General features: G+C 33.7%; 1 protein-coding gene across 1 annotated transcript; it reads left to right on the top strand.

The window, feature by feature from the left end:
* Nucleotides 1–4,795: 4,795 nt before the first annotated feature.
* LOC143068618 (calmodulin-like) lies at nucleotides 4,796–19,992 on the top strand. The gene is made up of 5 exons (XM_076242818.1): nucleotides 4,796–4,819; nucleotides 14,851–14,920; nucleotides 16,981–17,127; nucleotides 17,838–18,080; nucleotides 19,125–19,992. The coding sequence occupies exons 2-5, from the start codon at nucleotides 14,890–14,892 to the stop codon at nucleotides 19,148–19,150; spliced, it is 447 nt and encodes a 148-aa protein (XP_076098933.1). The 5' UTR covers nucleotides 4,796–4,819; nucleotides 14,851–14,889; the 3' UTR covers nucleotides 19,151–19,992.
* The last annotated feature ends 5,818 nt before the right edge of the window (nucleotides 19,993–25,810 follow it).

Raw genomic sequence — 25,810 nt, 5'->3', positions numbered from 1 at the left:
GATCTTTTAGAGGTCATACAATACAACTCTCTTTCATCTTGTAATACTAGTATTAAAACATTTAACTTTTCTACACTTTATACAGTTAAGTCGGCCTCATATCTTGACTTACATCTAGAAATTGACATCGAGGGTCGATTGAAAACAAAACTTTACGACAAAAGAGATGATTGCAGCTTTCCAATTGTGAACTCTCCATTTCTAGGTAGCAACATTCCAGCAGAACCTGCATACGATGTATATATCTCCCAATTGATACGATATTCCCGTGCTTGCATTTCATATCATGATTTTCTTGATAAAGGGTTGCTGCTCACAAGGAAGCTATAAAATCAAGAGTTCCAAATGGTGAAGTTGAAATCATCTCTTCGTAAATTTTACGGACGCCATCACGAGTTGGTTGACCGTTATGGAATAACCGTTTCACAAATGATATCGGATTTGTTCCTTACGTCGTAACTACAATCCCCTTCCCTTTCATAAATCTTAAATGTGACCTACCGAATTAAACTATTTACCGGATTTGTTATCTCATAAGCAACACGACGGGTACAACATGTGGAGCAGGATCTGCTTACCCTTCCGGAGCACCTGAGATCACCGCCAGTTTTTGGTTTGGTTCGTGTTGTTTATTCTATAGTTTTCTCTGTTGTGTCATGTGTACTATTGTTTTTCTGTTCGTCCTTTTCATTTTTAGCCATGGCGTTGTCAGTTTATTTTCGATGTATGAGTTTGACTGTCTCTCTGGTATCTTTCATCCCTCTCTTCTTTTCTATACTCGATGTTATCATTCTACCACGTGACCTTCGGGCTACCAGATCATCATTTTGATAAAGATTGCTTTCCAACTGAATTGGATTGTGTATACCCTATAAAGGTATTTCAAACTTTATGACGTATATGTATAGAATTGATACACATAACTTTAAATTCGAAATATGCTATTGTATGTTTTTGTTGACCCTAAATCCTCTTCTTTTATAATTTATTTTTTTCTACTATTCTTATTCAGTATTTTGTTTTAAATATCTATGCTCACAATCATCAATATACTGTTGGGGTATCCCAACTTTCACATCTGTGGAGACTGATCCCAAATAAAGTTCGTAAAAGGTTACAAATTAACAAGGACGTTAAATAAAACGCCGATGAATGCTAGATCCAAAAAAAGAAATCGACGTCCACAAACTACATTATACAAAATAAATTCATCATAGAAACCAGGATTGTATTTTGTATTTGTGCCAAACACGCGTTTCGTCTCCAAAAGACTTATCAGTGACGTTCGTATAAAAACGTTTAAAGGGACAAATAAAGTACGAAGTATAAGAATAAAAACGAAAAAAAAAGAAACATTGCCTCTAAATATTTTTTAATTAATGCTATTATTAGTGCATTCTATTTTAAATTCGTTTCATAGTGATAGTTTGATGTCATTCAGATTATATTGGAATGATAATTATACAATTCTTAGATTTATTTTTACACATCTGACTCATCGATCAAAGTATTAATTCCTTGCATTATTGTTTGAAGTTACTGACATGAATCAGAAAATAAAATCTTTTGCATAATTTAGATTGCTTTATTATTTATTTTTGAGTTGGTTTCAATTACCACAAACTATCAAGTTATTTACTCTGATACTTTGGATATTGTCAAACTTAAAGCATCTATGTGCTGAGCATCTTTACATATGACTTAATTAGAGAAAAATAAATAATACTGAAATAATTTACCAATGAAATATGAATATATCGACTTTCAACGATTCCGTTAAGTTTTCAATAAACATGCCAACGCTCTTATAGCTTATTGCAAAATTTGGTGATGCGAGAAATTCTACATGGCTTAGTTATTAAATATTCTGAAATAGAACTAAACACTATTCGGTAGCATTGACATTGACAAGTGGAATTTGACAAGCAAGAATAATATTGAGAAATGGTATGTAGTTTTTATTTTTGTGTTTATCATTTTAAATTCCACTATGTGCTGTAATAAAAAAAAATCATTTGTTTTTACTTTCTTTTAATTTCTGTGAATGTGTATTAATAGAAACTTTGATGTTATATAATTTAATTAAATAGTATATGTATATATACATTTTGTTTTTTTTTTTATTATTTGGTGTTATACTATAATTTTTAAGTTTCTTAAAATGAAATAAGAAAAGCACCAAAAAAAACTTGTAAACAATGACCCAAATGATTTGGACACGCAAATCAGCCACAAGTTGAAAACAGATAGAGTTTATAAACGAATTCATTCGATATATTTAGAAAAATATATACATTTTGTAATTCAATTCATTACCATATAACTAATTATGTTAGACTTTTGCGATGCATCGATGTGGTGCATTTTTTTACTTAGTGCAAACCTTTTAACAGGTTTTCGGTACATTTATTTAAATCTGCATTTTAATATTTGACATTAAACATGGATGTTTGTATTTTGAATGCATTTGAATTTATTTCCAATTTGATCAGGTGTGTATGTCAGGTCACGAATCATTACACCATTGATAATGTCATTCCGTCAATTATTTTATTAATATATTTATATTTGTAGAGCTATGTGCTTTAGCGTATGAAATTAAATAGTAATGAATAAGGTATGAGATGAAATTAAACGTAACAAATAGTTTGAGTAAGGCCCTACCAAATGAATCTGTTTAGGCCAATCTAATAATTGCAGAAACTTTTTAAAAACTAATACCATGTTTACCGAACTTGTAATAAAAAAGAAGGTAGGGTAAGGCTCAATGCTCCTCAACTTTGTACTTGTTTGGCTTTATGACTATTTTTATCATAGCGTCATTGATGAGTCTTATGCAGACGAAATGCGCGAATGGCGTATTGAAATATAAGCCTGGTACCTTTGATAACTATTGAATAAAATTACTATAATGATTTTTTGGCAATTTTATTGTAATAATCCTTCTCTTTTGTGAATTCTCGTGATTTTTTTTTTCATATATGTTTTTTTCACGTAATTTTAAATATAATTTTAAGATATCAAAAATTAAAGCAATATCTTCTGTGTTGACTTGAGTTATCATTGATATGTTCATAATTATAAATTAACTGTTAAAAAAACTTTCAATTTTTGAAATACTAAGGCTTTTTTTACCTCAGGAATAGATTTCCTTAGCTGTATTTGGCAAAAAAAGGACAATTTGTAGATCATTTACTATATTTGTAGGATCCTTTACTATAGATAATTTAGCTGATCTGTAACAAAAACATCTCCATGCCTTATATTTCATGTACTGTAGTACAACGCTAGATTAAAACTGACGTAGAAAGGTAACACCCGGCCACCAAAAGCTTCATTCTAATGAAGCCCAGGTGGTCGTGTGGTCTAGCAGGACGGCTACAGTGCAGGCGATATGGTGTCACGATATCTCAGTAGCCTGGGTTCGAATCCCGGCGAGGGAAGAACAAAAAATTTGCGAAAGCAAATTTACAGATCTAACATTGTTGGGTCAATGTTTAGACGAGTTGTATATACATAATGTACACAGCCATGTATCATCATCACTGCTGGTGATCCGATGGATAAATCTGTTGTAGAGTTGTCACTGGCTCAGAAGTACTTATGTATATAAATCAAATTATAAGTTTATTGTCAGACCTCAGTCCTACTTCATTTAATCTTAGAATGTGTACTCACAAAAACAACACGAAACATACAATAAAAAGCAATACAGGACAAACAATTTGACGTATATTTTTTTTATAAAGGGTTACTGCATATCTTGAGATATTAGATCGTGGCTTTCAAATGGCGGAGTTGCAGTCACCTACTTGAAAATTTTACAGACATCATATAACAGGCTGGTTGACCGTTATGTTCCATGGTCGTAACCACTATCCATTCTCTTTCCCCTGGAATATGACATCCCCAAATGAGACTTATGTTGACGAGGATCTGCCTACCCTTCCGGGGCTTCTGAGATCACCCCGTTCGAGTTGTCAGTCACTTAGTTTTCTATGTTGTGTTTTGTTTGTTTATTTTTCATGGTATTTTGGGTTTGTTTTGGATTTCTTTTGAGTTTGTTTTTAGCTTATGAGTTCGAATATTCCTTTGGTACTTATAGCCCTCTCTCCAGTTCTAATAGTCAAACCATTCAAAAAAAAGATTATTAATTCCATTTTCAAAAATACCGAAGACAAAGCACGATTTAGTCCAGATTATGCAAGATTAATCAAATATACCTGGACAATTTAATGTGATGGTAAATAGCAAGTAAAAGAAAATCCATTAATATCTTAAGAGATTTACAAACGCTATGGGAAATGCATAGTTTATGGTACTTAACACGAGTAGTGAAACGTTTCAGATAACATGATTCTCTTCACGTCTGCCATTTATTTGTTAACTTAAAGAATCTATGATATATGCATCTGAGATTATCCTCATATGTTTGGTGTGGTTTGTGTTGCCCAGTGTATCATGTCAAGTACGTATTGACTTTAACTTACTTTTGTAAACAATGATATATATTTTAACATGTTTTGTCCAAACACAACTAATATACAGTAAATGCGATATTCCCGACCATTATCTATTATTTCGCAATGCAGTGCTGCTTTCAAGTATTTCTATTTGCTTTTAGAAAAAATTATAAAGTTCGAAATTTCGAACACTTGACATTTGAACATTATTCAGAAAAACCTTTTAGTGACGAACAATATGAAATTGGAAAATTGTCAAGATATTAGAAAAAGACAGGTTATCGGCAATAAATTCGAATATCAGGATATATATTTTATACAAATTGTACTTACATATATATGTATTTCATCACAAGGTAAGGAAATTGTTTTCCTCTCTGTTTTTTCTTACCTACATATTAATTCTTCCTGTAGATTTTTATCAATTGAACGAATCTAAAAAAAAAAACCTTTTCATTACAATTAAATGAAAATTTTCATAATCTTAACCATAACTGTCTATTTTTATATATTGTTTTTGATGTGCATCATATTGAGGTTTTAAAAAATCTTGATATTTTGTACATCAAACAATTATGTATTTATTTTTATGTTTCTGTTATGGTTTCGGTTAAATAATGAGTTATAATGTTCGTTTTTTGTTCAAATAAAATTATCTTTCAATATGATCATTGTCATATTCCCGAATACGGCTGTTATACCGAGTGTGAGTTTGCATTACTATACGACGTGTCTCGGTATTTTGTACATCTAACATTCATGTATTTGTTTTTGTTGTTTCTGTTATGGTTTCGGTTTTGTTTGCAGTCCAAAGAATTATAAAATTGCATTTCCATAACACTATTGTTATTAAATTTCTTTGGACGAGTATTGTGAAAATAATTGTAGAAATTTTGAGATTGCATGTTATAGTCGCCGTCAGCTGAAATTCGTAGCGGTTATCAGTAAAAATAATCTAAACTATCAATCGCGTTCACTCGAGATATAGTTTTTCACATTCCATTCATAAATCGCAAAAAGAAAAACCACTACTGACCTACCTTTTAAGTGATCGCACTGTAATAATCCTGACCTTCACTTTTTCATAGACGATTTTGAATGGTGGAATCAGCCATTGTTTTGATCGGAAGTGTTTCCGTGGAGTTCAATTTCATAAAATTTGCATAAAGCGCGGGAAACCTTATCACATCAATGAAAGGAACATTTCAGGAAACTGCGTACAGTGACGAATGTCATATGTAAACAAATGATCCTCATAGAAACGAAGATGGCGGAATTACAATGGAAAATATTCTGGAAAATGTGAAGGTCAGGATTATTACAGTGTGATCACTTAAAAGGTAGGTCAGTAGTGGTTTTTCTTTTTGCGATTTATGAATGGAATGTGAAAAACTATATCTCGAGTGAACGCGATTGATAGTTTAGATTATTTTTACCGATAACCGCTACGAATTTCAGTTGACGGCGACTATAGTCACTGTTTTTTTTATATATCCTGTGGTGTTTGTCGTTGATGAAATATGTTCTTTGTTGTTTGCAGTTTGCATGTTGTGTCGACTATTATATTTTTTGTTTGTGCGTTTCTCTGTGATGAGTGCTCTAGTGTGTGTATGTCACGTAGTGTTGTCATTTCAGCTATATTTGTAAAAGCTATTAAACCAGGTCCAACCCATATTTTTTGTCTTTAAATGTCCTGTACCAAGTCAGGAATATGACAGTTGTTATCAAATAGTTCGTTTCTATGTTTGTTAGTGGGGTTTTTGTTCACTTCAGTGTTCCTGTTGTTCGTTTGTTTTCTAATAGGTGATGTGTTTCTCTCGGGTTTAGTTTGTAACACGGATTTCTTTTCTTTTTTTCGAAACCGATTCAAAGCCTTTGAACACCGGTATACTATTGTTGCCTGTATTTAAGGGTTATAGTATAACCACATTTTTTAACTGAACAGTGTGCTGATCATTGACATTAGTGTTTATAAACGGAAAAACGGGCAGTTAATGGTTGGTTTAATTTAGTTTACTGCATAACAAATATGTTTGGATATTCCTGTTATCCTCTTGAAGTATTTCATAGGTTTCGTATGTTTCGTTTCGGATTTCAAACTTTTATGAAATCATGGAGTCTTTTCGGAATTTTGGGTCCTCAATGCTCTTCAACTTCGTATTTTATTTGGCCTCTTTAACATTTTGTGATTGATGAGTCTTTTGTAGACGAAACTCGCGTCTGGCGTAAATATAAAATATCAATCCTGGTATCTATGATGAGTTTATTAACTGTCTTTCTGTAAACGTGTGCATTCTTTTTATCTCGTATCTATAGATTTGTGTATTCATTAGCAATAATGGTCGGTAATGTGATTCAAAAGTTCTGTTCGTCTGTGATTACATAAAAACTTGTTTTAAAATGTTTCTCTACTTAAACTAACAATAATTACAATATAAATAGAACATTATTTGCTGTATGTTTAATGATGATCAATAATAAGTAATATTTGATCAAGGGAATGCTGACAAAATTACCAATAGTTTAAAAGTTCAGTAGATATGTTTGTTATAAACATACAAACTAAATAACAAATCTATCGCTTACAAAAATGATTGGTTATTCCTAAATTTGCGTTAGGTTTTTGGACAATTAAATATGTAATTTAAGCAACAAAATCAATTATTTTAAACGCATGTTATATATCCAATGATAGTTCTAATTGTGTGTTTTTCAAAAGAATATTAGTTTTCCAAAAACTATGAATATTAAATTATCATTTATTCATTCTAGATATATTTAGAGAGAAAAAAAAACTTATTATACCATTCATTAGTCAACATCATTTTGAAAATCCATGATCATTATTTTGAATAATTTATTTATACGTAGGTTTTTAGAATGACTGTACTTTAAACTTAAATGTACTGGTAAAGTAAATCTGGAAGCATTGGTAGTTGCAATCCCTTTTTGTATTTTTATATGAAACTCTGCATTGTACAAATTCATTTAAAATGGTAATTTGTGCATGGGTTTGTGTTGTTCAGTCTTTAATTTTTATTATGTTTTGTGTACTAGAACTGTTATTTGTCTTGTCAAAAATACATAATTTACTTTTCTACATTGGCTAGAGGTATAGGGGGTTTAGATCTCAACAAACATGTTTAACCCCGCCGCATTTTTGTAGTACGGCGGCTTTGTGAAAAATTGTGCACATCCTGCTACAAGCATGAAATTTGGCATAGACCTTCCTCAACTATTTCTCTTTCATTTCAGATAGGGAGGCATTTGAAAAAAATGCCTCACTTCCGATAAAATTCAAAATGGCGGACATCATACTTAAATTAGCCCAATATCGAAGGCTAGTATGTGAAAAGGTGTTATTGACATGCTACTATCATAATATTTGGTACAAACCTTTGTTTTGTACTACTTTTGGATATATGATATAGATAAGATGTCTAAACCTACTTCCGGTAAAATCAAACATGGCGGATATAGTACTACAATAAGCTTATTTTTAGGAAGGATAATTGAAATGTGTTTTAAAGTATTGCTACTATCATTATATTCTGCAGGAACCTTTCTTTGGTGCTTTTCATGGATACAATGTCTTTCAAACCCTTACTTCCGGTAATATCCAATATGGCGGACATAGAAATATTGATAATTTTCATTTTTATATTCAACTTTTTTCAAACTGTAAATAAAATGAATTTTTTGGGGTTGTCATTAAACTTTTGGCTTTAAGTCATCCTCAAAACCACTAATTCTATTCAATTGCATATGATTCAATACAAATTAACACTTCCGGTAAAAAATCAATATGGCGAAAATTACAAAGATGAATCCTCAATCCATATATTCGATGTAGAGTTTTGGATAGATTGATTAAAACAAAATAAAATCACTAAAGTTGTTAAACATTTTTAGAATGACTTATTTATGGCCGCATATACATGTTTACTCACAATAGGAGAGCTTATTTTTCAAATTTACAAAGATCGTGGTATTGTTTCCTACATCTATAATGTACAAGCTCCTGATAAGATTAAGAGGCCTCACAAAAGAGTTGTTGAAAAGGGTGCCATGGCTAATATTTTCCCCTTCGCCATTCATAAGGGATGGACTAGTTAGAAAAGGAACCAATACCAAGCTTGTTACTCATTCACATCCGCCATGGTATATTGCACGTTTTACTTGCTGAAAAAGACTAGACCGAGTCGTGGGAATAGCCTCAATAAGTATTTCCTCTTCCAAAAACACATTTTTTCTTGCTTTGTTAACCCCATCTGATAAGTTTGTTCGATCGTACAACAAAACCACGTATCGTTCTATCAATGACATTGTCAAATCCATATCTGGTGATGTTGGCTGATCAATCATCATTCTAAATGATAGAGTCACATCTTTAAACACCATCCATGTCACCAACGCAGTTCCTTTTCCAGCAACGTGTAATATCTCAATGCCTAGTGTATTTGAAAGGTCATGGATAGATATATATCTGAAGCTTTTCCCACTTCCAAATGCAAGCCAAAGTTTGTCTGCCCCTAGGTCACTGAAAAGCGAAACCGCAATGACAGCAACATTAGTATCGAATGTTCGAGTCATGACTCAGTTAAGTCTGTGTTTCACTGCAGCAGACACATGCATCTTGATTCAAGTGTCAGCCTCTTTACGTGAACATGATGCTAAGCTTGAAACATCACCATGTGATGGATAGCACACAACATCCTGAGTAATTGTTGCTACAACTACCTTTCCCTCAAAATCTATCGAGCAAGCTGTTGCGAATGAAAACTTAAAAGTTCTTTCTTATTGTCGTAATTTTGTTTTGAGTCTTGATTCGTCAGTGTATTCCCTTTCCCCTAAATGTAGCTCTTGCTTCTTATAACAAATGCTCAGGATATTCTATCTTATCTACCTCGAGATGTATTTCAAGTTTATCACCATGTTCACATTAAGAGGCTGACAATATAATCATGGTGCATGTGTTTGATGCAATGAACCACGAACTTGCACGAGTCATGATTCGAATAGTCGTTATTGTTTCGCTATTCCGTGACAGGGGTAGACGAACTATGGATTGTGTTTGGGAGGGCAAAAAGCTTTGGATAAATATATTTACAAATGCACCTAGCAATGAGTGATTACACACACTTATTGTGCTCCATGTATTTACCAGTTGTGATACGGTTCTCTGATTGCTTGAAAAGGAAAATAAGACTGCGTGGGAGACATTGATGGCATTTGAAGATGTGACTTTGACATAAAGAATGATGATTGATCAGCATAATTCACCGTGGCTTAACTGTAAAAGCACACAAACTTATCAGATGGGGAAAACATGGTTAACGAATCAAGAAAATAACTATTTGCGCAAAAGGGAAGACTAATTGAGGGTAAAACGTGCAATATACTAAGGCAGGTGTTTAGGGGGACGAGCGTGGAATTGACTCTTATGATACCCAGTTCAAGCGCTTATGAATGGCGAAGGGACAGAGAGGATAACTTTTAAATAACTCTTTCTAAGGCCTCATCATTTTGTCAGAAGCTTGTACATTGTGTATGTACTTTGGAATGCGGTTTAATGTCAAAACATGCTACATCCTAAGCATCAGAAACAAAAGCCATAAAATCTATAGTTTAAATGGACACATACTAGTCAAGCATAACCCATACCTATGCCTACAAATTTCGGAAAACCTCAAATAGACCACCCACATATTAAACGTGGCAAAGAAAGTAAATTCAACACTAGGCTCTCAAAGAAAAAACTTGAAATACTGCCCACAAGATTGCAAAAAAACAGCTTACATCTCGCTCGTTCATCAACGATGGAATGTGGAGCCATAGTATGGGACCCCAACATGGTAACAAACATAAATAAGCTAGAAAGGATACAACGTCAAGCGGCAAGATTTATCACCATAGGTTACAAGTCAAGAGAGGACGGGTGTGTCTCCAATATGCTTGCCAAAAAGGAACAGCAAGACCTCCAGACAATTGCAAGACGAACAAGCTAGAAGTTGATATTTATGTACAAAGTGGTTTAGGGGCTGATTCCCGCTATTGAACCAAACGAATTTTCTTCAAAAAGCACGTCCTAAGAGAAACATAACTGCAAAGAAGTTCGAAGAATACCACGCAACAAATATTGTGGAAAAGCAAGTAAAAAATCATTCTAAGTGTTTTGACATTCCACTAAGCAAAACACCACAATACTCAAACTCATTCTTTGTAAAGACAGTGATCGCGTCGAATCAGCAAGACGACACTGTAGTGCGCACATCAAGCATATAGAGCGTCAAATCTGCTCTTACTGCTCGTCAATAAATCGGCGGCACTCTCTCAAACCGTTATATTAAAGTCAGAATTGGTATTGACAACGCATTCATACAGATACAGATACAGAGGATGTCGCGGTCGTTGTTAATGTGGAAAATCGGGTCTCTCGTGCACAGTTTTGTTTACATGTGGTGACTGTGAATAAACATGTATTTTCAGCCAAATAGTAATAATTTGAAAAATGTTTGAGTACTTCAATAAATTTATTTTGTTTTAACCAATCTATCTAAAACTCTAAATCAAAGATATGTATTGAGGACTCATTTTTGAAATTTCCACCATATTGGTTTTTTTTTAATACCGGAAGTGTGATTTAAAAATTTACATTAGAAACAATTTAGTGGTTTTGAGGATAACTAGAAGCTAATAGTTTAATGACAAGCAAAAAAAACCAACAAAAAACATTTTCTTTACATTTTGAAAAAAGTTGAATATTAAAATAGAAAATTGATATTTCTATGACCGCCATTCTAAAATTTACCGGAAGTAAGGTTTTTAAAGAGATATGTCTTATACATTGTATCCATGAGAGGCACAAAAGAAAGGTTCCTGCCCAGTGTAATGATAATAGCAATGCATTAAAACACATTCCAATGACCCTTCCTAAAACAAAGCTTATTGTAGTACTATATCCGCCATGTTGGATTTTACCGGAAGTAGGGTTTTTGAAGACATCTTATCTATAACATATATTCAAAAGTAGTACAAAACAAAGGTTGATACCCAATAGTATGTTAGTAGCATGATAATAACACCTTTACACTTAATAGACTTCGATATAGGGCTGATTTAAGTATGATGTCCGCCATTTTGGATTTTACCGGAAGTGAGCCATTTTTTTCAAATGCCTTCCTATCTGAAATGAAAGAGTAATAGTTGAGGAAGATCTATGCCAAATTTCATGCTTGTAGCAGGATGTGCACAATTCGTCTGAAATATGCTTGTAGCCGCCGGACTATTGCGCCTGTCCCAAGTCCAGAGACTCTGGCCTTTGTTAGTCTTGTATGCTTATTAATTTTAGTTTCTAGTGTATAATTCGGAGTTTAGTATAACGTCCATTATCAAGGAATTAGTATAAATAGTTGTTTAGGGGCAGCTAGGGACGCCTCTGGGTGTGGGGGTTTCTCGTTGCATTGAAGACCTATTGGTGACCTTCTGTTGTACGTTGTCTGTTCTATGGTCGGCCATTCTCAATTTTATCGGCCTAGCAATGGAAACAGAATTACTTAATTATTGAGTTAAAGAAGCAAGAAAGTACTAAAGGACGTGGGATTAAACACCATTAATAAAAGATGGTGGGACATAACAAAAAAAAAAAAGGACAAATGAAACTTACTATTTTTTGTGAGAAAAACCAGTTAACCATTCTCCTAATTAATATTTAACAACCAGTTAAAACGCTCAATGAAAGAGAATATTCATGTACTTTTTCATTTTACTGGACTAGCATCTCTCACTTTATCCTTTTTAATCGATTGCTTGCTGTCTCTAATTTTTTATTATGTAATTGTAGTTTTGAATTACATAGTTTAAGTGCAAATATCCACAATTAGAACAGCAGAATGCCAGTTAATTGATTTGCTTCTGTCTATGTTCAACTGTAGTAAATGTATTTTTTCAACTACAAATGGTATAATATGATGAATTACAAGATGCTGTCTTCGGTGTTTACAGAAACATTTTGAACTCCACTAGTCATCAAAAGGTATCATACAAATGCACATTGATTTCCCATTTCTGTTGTAATTACTTTTTATTTCTTCGTTTGATACTCTGTTTCTCGTTATGAAACTGTTTTATGAACAGTATTACCTTGTTAGTGACGGGATTGACTGTTTTGATTATACTTTTATTAATTTCGTATAAATGTTCATTTTAAATGATATCATCCGAACATGAGTATTTCATGTAAAAGAACTTGAACAAAATGGTTTTCATGAACGGTATTTCAGCAGTGAAGAAAAGAGTGGTATACGAGCGTTTACAGCCGATTGCATTGAGTGTGTATGCAAATGTAATATCTTTAGTTAGCTTCCTTGTTAACTGAACCGTGAAGTCATTATAAGGTCAGGTTTACTTCCCTCCTTTCGAAGTAGCCTAGTCCAACAGGCAGATAGATTGGTTATCTGTCGGACTAGTCTACACTTAAAGGAGGGTAATTTACCTAACCTAATAACGACTTCACGGTTCAGCTAGCAAGCAAGCTAACCAAAGATATTACCTTTGCCTACACACTCAATGCAATCGGCTGTAAGCATATATTGCACACTACAGCTACTGTCTGGTATCAGTGGTCACTACAAGAAAAAGCACACAAACGAAACAGTAAAAAACAAAGAAATATAAAAGCTTGCAGAGGTTTTTGTTTGTACTAGTAAGATGTTGGCTGAATAACATAAAAAAATAAATAAACAATTGTTACTTGAGTGAAAAAAAATCCTTTATATAGAGGTTAAAATATTGTGTAAACATTAGTCTTGAACAATCTAGTCTAGTCTAAAGCAGGTCTTGTATATTCGTGTTCTCGTCCTGAATATATCTTTAATTTGGACGTTTAAAATTACATCCATCTTATAATCCATAGCCGCAAGTCGTTGAGTAGAGGTGAAAGATACCAGTGGCACATTCAAACTCTTAGGTGAAAATAAACTTACAACGCCATAGCTAAAAAAGGAAAAGACAAACAGACAAACAAGACACAAAACAAAACATAGAAAACTAAAGACTTTAGCAACACGAAACCAAAAAAAAAAAACAAAAACAAAAACACTTGGAGTGATCTCAAGTGCTCCGGACGGGTAAAGCATTTACCTATCCATCATTGATATTTATGCTGTAATGTCGTCAATACATATTGACGTCATATTGAGATTCTATTCGTTTTTATTGTTTCAAAAGTTTATGTTTATGTTATTTAAAATAGTTTAGTCCCGAGTTTTAATTCGGTATGTGTTTTTATTCGCACAAATGTTATAAATAAAAATATACATGTGATTTTTTTTAATTTTTAACCTTTTATTTACGTACAATATAGTGGTAATGTCGTATTTTGGTCTGCAAATCTCTAAATGTTTATACGGGACTTATGGAAAAGGTGTAAAAATTTAAATTATTAAGTGGCACTTTTGTCATACAGACAGATGCACAAAACGAAGAATCCAATTTTAAGGGAAATAAAATATATGATGTAAGAAAGGAAGGTTGAACTCTTATATACGTTTTATTGATGCGAACATAGATCTGTTTTTTTTTTCAAAATCAATTGCATATACTTACCTAAATGAAAATTAAAATCGCATTTTACTTTCGAAGTAGTTTGTTGGTCAATTGCCCTACAAAATAAATTGAGTTATCAGTTATAACGAAGTATAAGACGTCATACGACACAATCTAATAGTCTTTCTGACATATTCTCCATATTAAAAACGAATTTGACTTAAAGGTGTTTTGATTCATAACGGTTTCTTTAATAAGAATTGTACACAGGTGATATGATAGGTAAATTATCGGATTAAAAGCAAGTGATTGCCCATGACTTTTATTACCACAAAAGAACCGTTATCCGTGTTAATCAAATTCTAGAACGGGGTAGTCATTTTTGATATTCAGTATTCGACCATGTTGCGTAGACTATGTTTATTATATATATATAAACAGTTGATATTACAGTTATAGAAAAGGATTTATCTTCATTTAAGGTAAAAAAAATATATTTTGAGAAATTTTGATGTTAAATATTTTGCAAGAGTTCCTTTAGAACCCCTTATATGTATGTCTTTGCCGGTTCTTCAGTCAAAGAGGGGTATACAAAGAAAATATTTGTTTATGTAATTTCAGTTTTAATTTTTCGCTGAAAAATTCAAATCTTTGATTGATACTTTTGTAGGTTTACATCGAAAAAGGTGCGCCAATGAAAATGACAAATTACTCAAAAATCGTGTTATTAGTATTTTTTGCTTGACAATTTTTGTTTGCAACTCATCATTAACAGTATCTTCTAAGTTGTAATAGTTAAATTTCTAAAACATTTCAAAGCAGTATTTTATTATCATTTCAGGCAGGCAGTTTAAATAAGTACGTCAGATTTTCAAAAACAATGAATTCGTTAACGCAAGTCGAAATAGAATGTGAGTACATGTAACTATTATTATCAGAGACTGGTAGTGTAAGTCCCCATGCCAAGAAATCCTCGCTAAAAATTCCGGTCGACCTCCTACGGCAGTCATTAGTAGAGCTATAAAGATTTTGATTTCATTCAAGAAATTAATTTATGATCTTCATGTATACGTGTCGCTTAGAACACGGCCATATACCAAATTGTCAATATTAATCATTCATGTAATTTGCTCTATGGGGTGTTTGCAGAATTTCAACGGAGGCAATTTCTTGGCATGGAAAGAAATAGCAAAATTCCAAGATACTATATTCCTGCATCACGTGATTTTTACCACGTGGAGCTTACATTTGAATAAATACCGAATATGGAAAGTGAAACTACAATTCATAACATAAAGTCCAAAGGCACAAATAAGAAAAAGAAAGGGTTTTTGGCAAAGGGTGTCGGTAAATTGTGTCGGTAAAGGGTGTTGTTCAAAAAAATATACATGAAATATTTGCCACTGCCCCTTTTCTGTTCTATGAATTCTAACCTAGAGTTTTCTATCTGTTACTCCATGCCAACAAATCCTCGCTTAAAATTCCGATCGACCTCCTACGGCAGTCATTAGTAGCTAAAAATTTGATTTCATTCAAGAAATTAATTTTTGACCTTCATTTACGTGTCGCTTGGAACACGGCCATATACCAAATGGTCAATATTAACCATCCATGTAATTTGCTTTATGGGGTGTTTGCAGAATTTCTACGAAGGCAATTTCTTGGCATGTCTGATGATGTTTCACGCAATTGACATTTTCAACATTTTTTTCAATCTCCATTTTCATTTATAGTACCAAATCTACATGGTATTTGGTACTTCAAGGTTCTAACAAGATTATTGTTTATTACGAATTATGGTTAGCGGTAGTATGACTTTCTCAACTTCACCATATTTTGGTACATGAAAGTAGAGACAGGGTATGCGTCAGTGAGATAGCAAAAAAACGACACAATAAACATAAGAAAAAGAGTACCTTTGTTTGTCTTTATGTACTTGTTTTCTAACAGGGACAACTAAGCAGTAAACTAATCGAAGACTTGTGTAATAGTTTATTTTAGCAATCCCTTTGCTCTTTGTGACATATTAAAAAACACATTTCTATCAATGCACATTTTTCTCAGATTATATTCATATTAATTTCAATCATAACACTGTCATAAGCATAAGACCCAGTCGCTTACTTAAGTAAAACCATAACATCATTTAAACAATATAAATGTATTTAAAAGATCATGTAATCTTATTTTCTTAATGTGTTTTAAACATGGAATAACAATTAATCCTAAGCCAATGGCCATAAAACAAGGAAAATATAGAATTATGTTAAACAACATAATGCCGCTATACAAGTGTGAATATTGTCTAAGCTTTTAGTGTAATTGATCAGATCGGCGGTACATGTCATATTACATCGAACTTAACGTAACAAGACCGGGAGCTCACGGTTGAAAAATATACTGAAAAACCCCGAGCTTCTTATGTCATTCCAGATAAGTGCATGGTGAATATCATTTAAAAGTCTTTAATGGCGAACCCGAAACACCTAAGAAACTTCACAGATATGTATTTGAAGGAAATAAACAAATTAGTCTTGTATAATTTTTATTTTAGTTTCTTGTGTACAATTTGGAGTTTAGTTTGGCGTTCATTATCACTGAACTAGTATATATATTTGTTTAGGGGCCAGCTGAAGGACGCCTCCGGGTGCGGGAGTTTCTCGCTGCATTGAAGACCTGTTGGTGACCTTCTGCTGTTGTGAGTTCCATGCATGGTCGGGTTGTTGTCTCTTTGACATATTCCCCATTTCCATTTTCAATTTTAAACAATATATAGATATAGGAAGATGTGGTATATATGAGTGCCATTTAGACAACACTCCATCCAATTAACAATTTATAAGAGTAAACTATTATAGGTCAAGGTACGACCTTCAACAAGAAGCTTTGGCTAACACCGAACAGCAAGCTATAAAGGGCCCCAAATATGTTTGTAAACAGACATATTTTTTTTCATATTTTTTTCCTTCAGATTACAGAGACGCTTTTAAGTTCTTTGACAGAGACAAGAAAGGGTACATTACCGCCGATGACTTTGACAAAGCTCTGAGACGCATGGGTAATACCATTCCAACAGAAGAGGAAGTCCAAAACTTGTTAAAAGAATACGATATAAATGGTAGGTTGCGCGACAATTTGAATGCTCAATTTACTTGGAAAATTAAAACAAATTGATGAATGACTCATTCGTTCATTTATTCCCCATAATAAAACATATTGTGTAGGAAACGGGAACAAGGAAAAATAATTTGCAAGATTGCATTCTACTCAACCCCGAACAAAAGCAAGTGCTGTTACAAAAGAAAAATATAAGTACAATATTGTTTTAACAAAACCTCCTCCCATGCAGTGTTGACTATTTTAATCATTAATTCTTGTATTCAGATTATTAAGTTAATATTTACCATGAATCTGGTCTGGTGGTATTGCGATTTTTTTTACACGGAACAAACTCTTTTTTCATCTTTAACAAAGAAACAAACAAATTGAAATTTCACTTACACACAGATACAACAATTTTATAATTATTTATTTTTTTTCATTAATTTTCAATTTTTCCTTTCTGTAACAAATAACTTATTCAAGAAATTTAGAACCAGGCAGTTAATTTCTTTAAATATCAAATTAATTCCTCCGCACTAACTATAGATTTAGAATTAAAAAAATCGAATTAGGTTACATATTCATTACATATCAAATGTCTTGGGCAATAATTACTTCTTTCTTGCAACTATTTTAACTGATTTAAAAAAGGTTATGAAGTGATTTTCTGGAAGGTGTTTTCAGAATCTTTTCTTGTTTTTTATATCATACTTTTGAATTTTCAAGGTGACGGAAAGGTCACATTCGAGGAAATGGTTGTTATGACTGTCAAACGAAAACAAAATGAGGATGAAGATCCAGAAAGCAGGAAATTATTCGATAAATTTGATAGCAATAAAGATGGTTATTTAAACCGAGAAGAACTTGTTGAAGTTTTAGCTCAGTTAGGACCTAGATTATCATCTACAGATGTTGAAGAGATTTTACGAGATTATGACGAGAATCATGACGGTCTAATACAATTTTCAGGTATAATTACTTAACAAACAACTTAAATCTCTGATTTTTTTTCTTTTGCCTTTTAAGCATTTAAAGGTGTTCATATGTATACAATTCCTGTGATAGACTTTTCTCATACTTTACCGAAATGTAGATTTTTATTTAAAAAAAACAGTCAATAGTATGCTATATTTCAAGCTTCAAGTCGTGTAAAATTGTCCTTTTTTGCTAGATTGTTCATGAAAAACACTTTTATGTGAATAACAAGAATGTGTCCCTAGTACACGGATGCCCCATCCGCACTATCGTTTTCTATGTTCAGTGGGCCATGAAAATAGGGTAAAAACTCTAATTCGGCATTAAAATTAGAAAGATCATATGATAGGGAACATGTATACTAGTGATTGGACTTACTACATCAAAAACTACCTCAACCAAAAACTTTAACCTGAACCGGGACAGACAGACGAAAAAACGGAAAACATAATGTCCATAAATGGGGCATAAAAATAAATCTTTGTATTAAAAAGGAAATTAAATATGAGAAGACACGTTTAATAATCTACTTATGAAAATATACAGAAAAAGTGGTGTCACCGAAGCTGATTTCTTGCAACAAGTACAAATTGAAACTTTCTCTTACGTTCCTTTGTAAATCTTTCACTGTTAGAGCTATCTCCCCTGAAAAGGGTAAGTTATAACATTTATTCGAACAAAAACAAATATTTGTTATTTGTAAAAAACAGTTCGTATAATGCAATACATTACTTATTATTTTTTATTCAAACTATCATTATAACACATTTATTGCCAATCTATCTCAAAATTTGTAGATTTTTTTTAAAAGCAAAGTATTTGACAGGTTGTGTACTGCTATTTTCCATTCCAAGATTGCTGTGTACAGTTAATCTTCTTTAAAGATATTATACAAATTTACTGCTACCGACTTGATTCTTATATATCAAACATCAAATTAATGGCCACACAAAAAAGTTTACAGCATTAAGCAATTATAATAATTTATTTCTCTAACTCCTACGTGCATTTTAAATAATTGTTCTTTTGTTTTTGTAGAATTTGAGAAGATGCTGATACAATGATGTCCCTTAAAAAGCAGTATCTGGACGAAAACCAGTGATTTGATTGTAAAAGATACATGTGTAAAAACAAATGAGGATTATAAATTTTACAATTGTGTAGACAACAATGTGATATCCTCTCAACTATTTTAGCTTTCATTTCATACATGTATTCCAATTTTCAATGGTCATGCCTCAAGTGTTGCAAATAATCTAATCACTACATACTAGCACCATTTTAAATTAAGTTGACAAACGTATTTCGTTATCACTCACTGGTTTATCTTGTTTTCCTCATTGTTCCACATGTTCAATTCAAAGTTAGACTATATATACGTAAAGAAATTTTCCTATCCTAAAACATTATACCCCTTCAGTAGTTATAGTTTCACAGTAACGTGATTCCCGTTTTAGGAGCTGATAAAAAATTGTTTTCAATTTTAAACGACTCGAGAAACAAGACAAAATTACTGATCTGCTCATATCGCGTTGTTTGTGATAAGGTATCCAGGAGAACTGAGGAAGATCAATTTCTTGATCAAAGAGACACAACTCCTACCAGTGAAGTGTCAACATCTTTTCATTTTATAAAGTAGCAATTAAGCATTGCAACGTCACCTATTAACCTTTTTTTGTATCATACATTCTTATTGATTGTTTTTAATGTTGATATGTTATATTTTATATTCTAGTATACAAATAATTCCTATAGTGCAATTAGATTATGTTGAAATGTATATTTTATTTAATATAGATTCTATTTCAGATGTTTTCTAAATTTTCAAATAAAAAATATGTTTGTATTTATAAATTGTTTTTTTTTTTCTTTTGTTCTAACTTTTTATTAAATATTCGCGTAGCAATTGAGGTGTTTGTATGTGTGATATCGTAGGTATGTATGGGGTTTCGACCATCAGTCAGTCTTTAATTAAGCCCCAGTGCCACTAGACCACGATCGCACCACGCTCACCGCGATCTAAAGTAAATTCAGATCGTGGTGAGGTCGCGGTATTATCGGTATGAGCGGCATGAAAATGTAAATTCTCGTTGCTTTCACGATGCTAAGTACTACGTCCTCATTACGCTTCTACAACGATCCCACCACGATTATACCACGTTCTCACCGCGCGTATTCAGCGACCTCACTACGCTTATTAGGATCTGTCTACGTCATCACGTTCTCACTCCGACCATACCACAAGTTATCCGATTGCAACACGATCTTTACCACGCTTCTACTGCGATTTTGGCACGTTCTTACCACGATTATACTACTTTCATACCGCGATCTTACTACGTTCTCGGCAATAACGTCAATATCGTGTTCCACATCTTTACAGTTCCATTCCTTCTATTTCTGATTAATACGTAGATTTCTCGGAAACAATACAGTCATGCCACCAAAATCTACTAGAACACGTGGGCGTGATGGTAGGGGTTGATGTAGAGGCAGAGGGAGCTGTACGAATCCTGATCAAGCAGAGATGTCGGACCGACCAATCCAACCTAAATACAACCTATTGCTGGTCCATGAAGCTCAAATGACGATATTTCAGGGAACGATATCAGCGATGACACAGATGTGGCAATAGATATTAATAGATATAGGAAGATGTGGTATGACTGCTAATGAGACAACTCTCCATCCAAGTAACAATTTATAAAAGTAAACCATTATAGGCCAAGGTACGGCTTTCAACACGGAGCCTTGGCTCACACCGAACAGCAAGCTATAAAGGGCCCAAAAAATCAGAGGCGGATTTAGGGGAGGGGGGCAGGGGTCCGCCCCCCCCCCCCTTTTGGGAAAAAATGGTTGCTTATATAGGGAATCACTGAAGCGTAACGGGAGCGGGCCCCCTCTCAGTCAGTCAGTGGGCCACCACTTATGAAAATTTCTGGATCCGCCACTGAAAATTACTAGTGTAAAACCAATTCAAACGGAAAAACCCAACGGTCAAATATATGTAATAAATAGCTGCGCCGTGAGCGCATGATACGCCCGTCGTTTTATGCAATAATCATAAATAGTTTCTGAGATACAGCGTGACATGTGAAAACACACCTTTTTTTAACAAAAATAAAATTTTGAATCAAAACCAAAAAGTATACAGATCTTTAGATTAATAAAACTAAGAAGTGTGTAAAGTGTTAATCAATTATCATAAATCGTTTTTGAGATATGGCGCGACATGGTAAAAAACACACCCCTGTTTTAGTTACAAAGTCCTGTAACTCAAAAAGTTTTATTTTAATTTTCACCAAAAAGTATACAGATCATTTGAACATCATAAGAAACAACAATATTAAGTTTCATGAAATTTGGACAAGTCGTTCTCAAGTTTCGATGCGACATGTTTACGCCGGACAAACGGACGGACGGACAGACGGATAGACATACGGGCGTCGGACTTTGTAAACCATAATACGTCCGTAATGACGGGCGTATAAAAACGAGAAGCTTAATTGGTTGAGCCGTTCGAGAAAATGGACAAGAAATCCTAATTACATACAAACAAACAAAACCTAGAGAGATTTAATATATTTTATGTGAAACTGACAATGAGAATGATGGTCGTAGTATGAACTTAGTCAGGTCGTAAAAAGAGCGTGATGAGGACGGCAAGGGTGTGCTAGAATCGTACTATGGTCGTGAACAGCGTGGTATAGTCGTAGTGGTAGCGTAGTTTGGTAGCGATGAGAGCGTGATGGTCGTAGTGAAGTCGTAATAACTGCAACATTTAATATTCGAAAAGAAATCAAAAAGACCTCACCCTCTTTCCATTGGAGTTTTTCAATCTAATGTTTTCATTATCAAATGTAAGATCACTAAAAGTTCTAGTGTATATATTGTATGAAATTTGCCAAAGTTTTCAATAAACAACCTTAATGTTCATGTGTTTAAAGATCATGAAGCAATTTGACTACATTGAACTATTAACATATGTGTTGTTCAGAAAACATTACTTTTATATTATTGTGAAAGCCTCTATTAAAACGGTGGAATCAATACTTCGTCTGGTAATCCAACGTTTCACCTGCATATCTTCCAAGTACGATATTTAAGAGAGAAAATGGTAATTCAAAGTGTTTCTTTTGCTGTCAAAATCAGAGAAGAGGCTGTAGAAAGTCCTAAGTGTTTCGTGTAGGTGTTATAATTTAATGCACAATAAATTACAATACATTACCACATGAATCATATCTCATGACATTTTAGTACAGGAGTGTTGCATTCATACGAATAATATTTATTAATAAAAGATATGCTAGACCTTGTTGTCATTATTACGGTATGCTTTAGCTTTAACACGAAAACCAACTCGAACAGTGTTGCGAATAAAAACGACTGACTTTATCAATTGACAAGTTCTGCAGTCGCCACCATGAGTCGGGTGAACGTTACAGACATAATCGAAATCCATGCGTCCATACTTCAGTTATCGGTCCCAGTCATTACAACTGACGTGCTGGGTCAGCTTCTCTTTACCATGCACTATCTACGATGTTGGTTTACTTATAGTTGGATAACCAACGAATTACTACTTTCGATGACAGAAACTAATCCAACACGGTACAGTACGTTCAAAAACTTGTTGTTTTCGTAAATACCCGCGTTTGTATATACTCAAAAACCATTATGGATGGTGGAGAATGTATGCCGATTGACGTCCGAGGGTCTGTATCCTAGATGTTGGATAATGAACCACCATTTCACTGTCTACTTACGACTTTGGTCCTGATAACCAACGAATTACTACTTTCGATGACAGAAACTAATCCAACACGGTACAGTACGTTCAAAAACTTGATGTTTTCGTAAATACCCGCATTTGTATATACTCAAAAACCATTATGGATGGTGGGGAATGTATGCCGATTGACGTCCGAGGGTCTGTATCCTAGATGTTGGATAATGAACCGCCATTTCACTGTCTACTTACGACTTTGGTCCTGATAATGCTTCTTGTCATCGCTATAACTTTGTCTGAGACCCATCGACCAGGCCTTGAAGTCATAAAACTGTCGAGTAAAGTTTTAGTACTAGTACTCCAAAATCAACCAATCAAAATGTTGGATTTCATGTTTTAAGCATGATTTTGATGCTCCAAGCACTGAGCAAAAGTTTTATGACTTCAACCCAAGCACTTCATCATCGTGGTTCGCGGACTGCCAAGCTGACCAATCTGACCCTGAAAGCAGCCGTTGTGGAGTACAGACTGCAAAGAAAACAACAAAATAGTAAAACAAAACAACACAATTCAGTCTCAACTCACGTAAACCAAGATGGCGCCTTCCACCTGTTTCTGAGCGACTGTAGAAAATATTTAAATGCTCAACAATCGCCTCCGTGCATGAGACGACTATGCGAGGGCTGTATAGCCAGTCAGGATCGTTAAACACTTCCATCATCATCAATATGGCGAACCGACCATGCGAGGGCTGTAAAACCAGTCAAGGTCGTTAAAAAAACATCATCAATATGGCGAAGCGCTGCCGTGGCGGGTAAATTAAAAATATCAGATATTATAGAATTATTAATATTGAAAAAAAACCACAACTCAGTAGAGGTGTGAATATTTATTATAATCATTATATCATTTCTTACTCAGCACATGAACGTACATAATTTAAATGGGAAATAAGGAAAAGAAACGGATATCAATTCCTACCTTGTCCAGTTGCCCCAGAGGGTTTCATAATGTAACAATATGCAGTTATTCCCCATCACATCGACCTTTTAACTCAGGATTATTCAACAAGGAACTATCAATTAGGATTTCACTAAAGATAAATCGTTATTTTCGGTCTGACATATGTAAGTTATATGGATATGCCAATTGTTTAGTATTTGGATGTTCCAGCCCCAATTTGGATGTGCCATCACAATCTTAAATATAGATTTTTCTTACCCTAAATTATACATACTCCATCACCAGGCTTAGTCAAGAGTGGCATAGTTCTAAAACCATAGAAGAATGCACTTGATTCCTGTATTTCACAATGCTGTTATATTTATGTGTTAATAAGTATTTAGTCCTTTGGATTTCGGCCGGACATAAGTTAGTTATATGAATGAGCCAAGTCTTTGGTATTTGGATTTTCCATCCCAATTTGGATGTGCTATCACAATCTTAAATATAGATTTTTCTTACCCTAAATTATAAATACTCCATCACCAGGATTAATCAAGGGTGGCATAGTTTTATAGCATATAAGAATTTATTTGATTCCTGTATTTTATAATGTTGTCATCATGTGTTAATAAGTATTTAGTCCTGTGAATTATGCAATATAGGCTAAGTTAGTGAAATATGAATGCAAAGTAAATGGTAATCAACTTACAACAACTTCCACATAAGAAAATACTGTTTTCATGACTAGTAACTGATCCTTCTGTTCACTAATAATCTTAGTGCTGGTGTACTTAAACTTCATAAGATTGGGATTTTACGTTTTGTACGTGCAGTTGTCGTGTGTCTGGGAAGATTTTTCATTGTTACAGACCGGTGTCCTATAGCCATTCTTCCCCCATGCCATTTTTTCCGGGGGGAAAAACTGGATCGATCCAATTTTTCCCCCCGGAAAAATTGGCATGATCCAGTTTTTCCCCCCGGAAAAAATGGCATGGGGGAAGAATGGCTATAGGACACCGGATCCCGAAAGGGTAAATCCCGAAATCCCGAGCTTAAAAACACCCGAAATATATATCAAATGAATATTGATACGATGAAGGTTTGGTAAACTAATAAAAAAAAGTTACTATTCTTATTTTTTGGATAAATATTTATAAAATAACATTATATTTCAAGGGGGAAAATTTAGCTTCTCGTCCTATAAGGGGGAAAAATTGGCCTGATCCTGGTTTTCCCCCAATCTCACTAAGGGCAATGATCCAAAATTTCCCCAGGGGAAGAATTGGTTCATGCCAGTTTGTCCCCCGGGGGAAAAACTGGCATGGGGGAAGAATGGCTATATAACACCGGGAATTCTTTTTTTCGAATTTCGGGGTGTCAGGATTTAAATTTATTTCCGCGGGATTTCGTGTTTTTAAGCCCGGGATTTCCGAATCAGGACCCTTCCTACCCCCTCCCCCCTCCCACCCTACCTCCCCCGAGAATGATAATAGATATAAGAAGATGTGGTATGGAAACTTGCTGGCAGTTCAAAGGATTATGGTATTAGTATGGAGTATACACCTTGTAAAAAATAAAAATAACAAAAATAAGTTGCAAGTTGCCAGGTCAAAAGAATGCATGTAAATGTCAGCATATTGAAAATTCGGACGATCAGACAAAATAATACCCAAAAAAATGCAATTACAGACGGCAAAAAAAAAATATAGACGGACTGATGAACATGAAGACAGACAGATTGAGATATATATAGACCGACTGGTAGATATGTAGACAGACTGGTGGACACATGCACTGACTAGTAGAGATGAAGACACACTAGTACTGGTGTAAACGTAAACTGACTTGTAAACATGTAGATAGATTAGTCAACACGGAGACAGACGGGTGGACCTGTAGACATAATATTAGACATAGACGGACCGGTGAATATGAACTCAGACTGTTAAACATGCAGACAGACAAGTAGACACATAGACAGACCGATTAAAATGTAAACGGACTTTTGGAAATAAAAATCTAATTCCAACTCTGTTGGGTTTGATTTTCA

Source organism: Mytilus galloprovincialis, chromosome 3 (assembly GCF_965363235.1).
Source record: "Mytilus galloprovincialis chromosome 3, xbMytGall1.hap1.1, whole genome shotgun sequence".
Taxonomy (NCBI): domain Eukaryota; kingdom Metazoa; phylum Mollusca; class Bivalvia; order Mytilida; family Mytilidae; genus Mytilus; species Mytilus galloprovincialis.
The sequence above is the reverse complement of the archived record's forward strand: the minus strand, read 5'-3'. Positions and strand labels throughout refer to the sequence as shown.